This window comes from Limulus polyphemus, unplaced genomic scaffold, assembly GCF_000517525.1.
Source record: "Limulus polyphemus unplaced genomic scaffold, Limulus_polyphemus-2.1.2 Scaffold1504, whole genome shotgun sequence".
Classification (NCBI taxonomy): domain Eukaryota; kingdom Metazoa; phylum Arthropoda; class Merostomata; order Xiphosura; family Limulidae; genus Limulus; species Limulus polyphemus.
Genome location: NW_013667114.1, coordinates 87,772 through 94,365, shown reverse-complemented (window position 1 = coordinate 94,365; position 6,594 = coordinate 87,772). Strand labels below are relative to the sequence as shown.

At 34.1% G+C, this 6,594-nt stretch overlaps 1 protein-coding gene across 4 annotated transcripts in view; it reads right to left on the bottom strand.

Moving 5' to 3' along the window:
* Positions 1-1,186: 1,186 nt before the first annotated feature.
* LOC106463857 (zwei Ig domain protein zig-4-like) overlaps positions 1,187-6,594 on the bottom strand; it is an 82,888-nt gene continuing 77,480 nt past the window's right edge. For all 4 annotated transcript variants that reach the window (XM_022391475.1, XM_022391474.1, XM_022391476.1 and 1 more), the window contains 3 exons: positions 6,013-6,170; positions 4,163-4,285; positions 1,187-1,591 (listed from right to left, as the gene is read on the bottom strand). In XM_022391475.1, the coding sequence (XP_022247183.1) occupies positions 1,586-1,591; positions 4,163-4,285; positions 6,013-6,170 (287 nt within the window). In that variant the 3' untranslated portion in view covers positions 1,187-1,585. The remainder of the gene's footprint in view (positions 1,592-4,162; positions 4,286-6,012; positions 6,171-6,594) is intronic.

The following is a 6,594-nucleotide window of genomic DNA, read 5'->3' as shown; positions in this document are numbered from 1 at the left end:
TTGGTAGTATTGTTATTCAAGTTGTACTTGTGTTGGACGTATGTAGTATTGTTGTTCAAGTTTTACTTACGTTGGACGTATGTAGTATTGTTGTTCAAGTTTTAATTGTGTTGGACATAGGTAGTATTGTTGTTCTAGTTTTACTTACGTTGGACGTAGGTAGTATTGTTGTTCTAGTTTTACTTACGTTGGACGTAGGTAGTATTGTTGTTCTAGTTTTACTTACGTTGGACGTAGATAGTATTGTTATTCAAGTTTACTTGTGTTGGACGTAGGTAGTATTGTTGTTCAAGTTTTACTTGTGTTGGACGTAGGTAGTTTTGTTGTTTAAGTTTTATTTGTGTTGTACGTAGGTAGTATTGTTCTTCTAGTTTACTTTTGGAAGACGTTGGTAGTATTGTTATTGAAGTTTACTTGTGTTGGACATAGGTAGTATTGTTGTTCTAGTTTTACTTGTGTTAGACGTGCTAGTAATGTTAGTAATATTGTTGACGTTTTACTTTTGTTGAACGTAGGTAGTATTATTGTTCAAGTTTTACTTCTCAAGCAGTTTTAGGATTACCTGTTAATATGAAAAAAATATATTTAATTCTTAGTGTATATACTATAAACAATGTCATAGGTGTTAGAATTTAACTTGGATCACCTGGTTTGTTGAAACAAGTAACTAAAAATTAGCAGTCGGTTTGTTTGAATACAGTTTGCATCCTATGGTCGGTTTGCATCTTTTAGAAAAGCTTTATCTCAGAAACATTTTAAAAAAGATACTTGTTAACATGATACATAAATTCCAAAAGTACAGTCTTTGAGTATTATAAGTAACTTCTTTTGTGAATTGATAAATGCGACAAATAGGTTTATGGCAGAATATTTATGATACTTATTTCCCGCAAAAAAATTGCCCTTATTCTCCCGAACACATCGGTAAGTCTAAAGTTTTATAAAGCTAGAAATCTGGTTTCGATACCCGTTGTGGGCACAGCACAGATAGCCCACTGTATAGCTCTTTGTTTAATTTTGTACAAAACAAAACACTTTCCTATATAATGTGGTGTATACAAAATGGACTAAACTTATGAAATTAGAACCCAGTTTTGTTTCTACCCCAAAGATTTTTTTTCCTAAAGCAAACTTGGAACATTATTACAATATCTGTGCCTTCTTTAAGAAAGGAAATACGACATCGTATCAGACGACTTTGTACAAATTTTAATGTCGTTTCTTAAGGGAACATAAACAGCAATACATAATGGTTTTTCCAATATTTACAATAAATATAAAAGCAACTGCACATAATTTCCTAATTTAAAGAAAGGGTATCTACAAAGGAAAGAAACAGCACAAAAAGAAGCATTGGTGCGACAGATGTAATAATGTGCTGCCACACCTATGATGACACGATTATTTTTAATACGTAACTCAGGAAAATGGTTCAACGAATATATACAAAATAATATGTTTTTAATGATTACACTGACATTTAAATGTCCGATATTTATTTAACAAAGATTACGTCGGGTCACAAAGAACGCGTTTTTCAAGACTTCTGAAAAAAAACGGTGTAGGTTTTCTTGTAAATCCTGTTCTAGGGCTACATGGGAAGAAATAAAAAAAATTTTTATTGAAAAAATTTACAATGTACAACTTACTATTTTGCCATTCTCTTCTTGGTTAAGTAGAGACAAAACTGTTAAAAAAAAACCAATTAGAATCAGTTTTTTAACTATTATGTTTTTCATGACAAGTTTCAATAACAAAAAAATATGATGTGAAAAAATCATTGCGTTAAAGTGAGTATCTGCTCATATGTAATATCGAAATTCCTCCAGATCAAATACATATGCAATTAATCACTGTGAAGAGATAGGTGTTGAACAGCTGAGAAGTTCTACAAACACGTGCATTCTTAGTTCACTGAGGATTTCTCTGCTGGTCACTGCATGAAAATATCCGAGGATTCCACGAAATCATTGACAGTGTCTGTATTTACATACATTTATCAGTGTTATTAAAGTCGTGAAGATATTCACTCCCATAATCAAGAATCAGACATCAAACCACACGATATATGTATCCATACAGTCGGACTCAGTGAACAAACCCACTATTTAGTCAACATTAACTGACAACATTGCTAACCACACGATATATATGTATCCACACAGTCTGCCTCAATGCCCAAATCCACTATTTAGTTAGCATTAACTAACAACCTTACTAACCACACAAGATAAATATCCATACAGTCGGACTCAGTGAACAAACTCACTATTTAGTCAGCATTAACTAACAACCTTACTAACCACACGAGATATGTATCCCCACAGTCTCACTCCGTGGCAAAACCCACTATTTAGTCACCATTAACTGACAACATTGCTAACCACACGAGATATGTATCCATACAGTCTGACTCAGTGAACAAACCCCACTATTTAGTCAACATTAACTGACAACATTGCTAACCACACGAGATATGTATCCATACAGTCGGACTCAATGACCAAACTCACTATTTAGTCAACATTAACTAACAACCTTACTAACCACACGAGACATGTATCCCCACAGTCTCACTCCGTGGCAAAACCCACTATTTAGTCACCATTAACTGACAACATTGCTAACCACACGAGATATGTATCCATACAGTCTGACTCAATGACCAAACTCACTATTTAGTCAACATTAACTGACAACATTGCTAACCACACGAGATATGTATCCCTACAGCCTGACTCAATGACCAAACTCACTATTTAGTCAACATTAACTAACAACATTGCTAACCACACGAGATATGTATCCATACAGTCGGACTCAATGACCAAACTCACTACTTAGTCAACATTAACTGACAACATTGCTAACCACACGAGATATGTATCCACACAGTCTGACTCAATGACCAAACCCACTATTTAGTTATCATTAACTAACAACCTTACTAACCACACGAGATACATATGTATCCCTACAGTCTGACTCAGTGACCAAACCCACTATTTAGTTAGCATTAACTAACAACCTTACTAACTACACAAGATAAGTATCCATACAGTCGGACTCAGTGAACAAACTCACTATTTAGTCAGCATTAACTGACAACTTTGCTAACCACACGAGATATGTATCCCCACAGTCTCACTCCGTGGCAAAACCCACTGTTTAGTCAGCAGTAACTGACAACTTTGCTAAACACACGAGATATGCATCCATACAGTCGGACTCAGTGAACAAACTCACTATTTAGTCAGCAATAACTGACAACATTGCTAACAACACACGGGATATGTATCCCCACAGTCTCACTCCGTGGCAAAACCCACTATTTAGTCAGCAATAACTGACAACTTTTTCTAACCATAAGTGGGAAACGTATCCCTACAGTCTGACTCAGTGACCAAACCCACTATTTAGTCAGCAATAGCTGATGACGTTGCTGACCACACAAGGATACGCATCCCTACAATATGACTCAGTGATCAAACCTATAGTTTAGTCAGCAATAACCACACATGAGATACGTATTCCTACAATCTGACTCAGAGATCATATTCATTTTTGAATCGTAAGTAACGATAAACTATCCTATAAAGTTTTTTTCTGTAGAATTTAAAGAATAAGTAACGTTGGTACTACTAAATAAAATTATTTTAAATTATTCAACAGTCAAGCTGTTTCAGATAGTACGAAACTAAATCTTTCAAATGGTAAATTATATACCACCTGGTAGTACATTTCTCAGTTATCATCTCCAATCTTCATCAATATAGAACCCTAAAGGTTATTAATGAGCTATATTTTTTCCTAATTAACTGACGTAGTAACAATGTATGTACCTTCTTATGTATAATGTAGCGAGAAAAATAAGTATAAGCCTTCTCATGTTCAACTTTAAGTATTCTGCATTTTATGTGTAAATTATAAAGAACATGAACAATATTTGTGTCCATATTATATGATTTTGTTAAATAGGCCCAGTTTCAAGGTATTTGTTTCAAGACTGAGTCTTAGAGTAAATGTTTTTTTTTTGTTTTTGTTTTTTGTTTCTCTCTTCACCAAAATCGATTATAAAGACAACTTTGGGCCAGACAACAAGACGAGCTATATTATCAAGTAGGTAAGGTACGTGATTATTTCTGCCTCTGCATAACCTTACCTTTACTGGGTACAGAAATGTCAAGGTCGTATCTGACCCGAGGGCATTCTGAACAGTACAGGTGTAGATACCTATGTCTTCCCACCTGATGCTTCGTATCAGTAAATCTCCATTATCCAGCACCTACAATGTCACAGACGAAAGCATATATTTTTAACCTGAATATCAATATCAAAAAAAATATTTAAAACGTGGATTAAAGTTGTGGGTACAGTTGGTAGGGTGTTTCTCAAAAATAAAATACAAAATAAATGATATTTCATCTATGTTTAACTATTGTGAATAACTTTGGTAAACGAATCAATACTGCATTTTGTTATACTGATATTTTTTTGTGTTATGACACCTCGCTGAAAAACCATCCCTAAAAATGAAAAAAGAAACAAGGTCGTGATATACCATAATACAAGTTTCTGAAATTTTAATTTAAGCGTACAAAGGTTGAGCGAATCTAACTTTAACAAAATCTCTGCTCGTTAGTAATATATAAACTCAAAATAGAAGTAAAATACAGGTTTTCATGAAGGTAAGCTTGGCTGGAAACATACAGGTTTTCATGAAGGTAAGCTTGGCTGGAAACATACAGGTTTTCATGAAGATAAACTTGACTGAAAACATACAGGTTTTCATGAAGGTAAACTTGGCTGTAAATATACAGGTTTTCATGAAGGTAAGCTTGGCTGGAAACAAACAGGTTTTCATGAAGGTAAGCTTGGCTAGAAACATACAGGTTTTCATGAAGGTAAGCTTGGCTGGAAACATACATGTTTTCAGGAAGATAAACTTGGCTGAAAACATACAGGTTTCCAGGAAGATAAACTTGGCTGAAAACATTCAGGTTTCCAGGAAGATAAACTTGGCTGGAAACATACAGGTTTTCAGGAAGATAAACTTAATTAGATTCATACAGGTTCCCCTTAGATAAATATCACTTGCTTATGATTCGGCATCTCGGGCGCACCACAAAAACTCTTGAAAGCCCAAATATACCTATAGATATTATTTTCGAAATGACAAATAGATGGCCCTGCATCGTTTGCACAACATACAGTTTTTTGTTGTTAACTGCAAAGCTACATAATGGGCTATTTGTGTTCTGCCCACCACGGATATCGAAACTCGAATCTTAGTGTTATAAGCTTTCACACTTAGCGCTGAACCACTGGGGGCTATTATATAATTAAATTTTAGCATTGAATCTTATATTTAATGTAATTAATTACTAGCATTTTAATAATAAAATATGGAATCTCATCATAGCTAATTAAAGATAAATAGTATTCTAAACGTGACAAATAAAGTTTCATACATATTAACTTCATGCAACAGAAAAAAAGGTAAGTACGTGATAATAAGCACTCGCGTAAAATCATAATAAACTAAACCACAAAGAAAGAAAACCGCTAATTCTAGAGCTTTAGAAAGATAGATTTTCCTTATTATTTTTTTTACTCATCTTCAGCACTGAAAAGTCCCGGAGGGGATTTAATGCTAAAAGTTGGGTTTCGATACCCTTGGTGGACAGATCACAGATAACCCATTGTGTAGTTTTGTGCTTATCTTCCAACAAACAAACTGTTTCAAAAGTTTTCTTTTTCTATGTTAGTTAGTTTGTTTATATACAGGGAATATATTTGGGAGTAGAAGTCTCAATTGTTTTAATTGACCTTCGACCTCATTTGCCCCCTCCAGTAACACAGTTCTATGTCTGCGGACTTACAACGCTGGAAACGGGGTTTCGATATCCATGGTGGACATAGCACAGATAGCATATTGTGTAACTTTGCCGTTAACTACAAACAAACAAAATGAACCTCGTCATTATTTTGTTTGGAATCACAAACGCTTACGATGTGTTTCTTGTCATTTTCAAGAGGTTTGCTGTCATCACCACGTGACCATGTCACTTCCGGTTCGGGTAGACCAGAACTGCGACAGAATAACTGAACGTCACTTCCTTGTTGTTCAAAACGAAATCGTGTCCACATGTAAATTCTTGCTGGAAAACCTAGAACAAGACCAGAAGATTTAACCAGCTATCGTTGTGATTATTAGGTTTAAAAATTAAATTATTCTCTACACTGATTAATGAGTATTTGCTCAAAACCTCAATAAAGAGTAAGCACAGATGGATAAAATTAATATTATAAATAATACACTGCTGGTTGGTAGAAAACTTACAAGAATATTACAGATGATATACTACAGATAGATAAGAAGATTTATCAAAATGTTACAGATAATATACTACAGATAGATAAGAAGACTTATCAGAATATTACAGATAATATACTACAGATAGCTAAGAAGATTTATCAAAATATTACTATAGTTCATACATTAGAAAATACAGACAACCACACAATGTTTATTATAGTTCGTACGTCAGAAAATACAGACAACCACACAATGTTTATTATAGTTCGTACGTC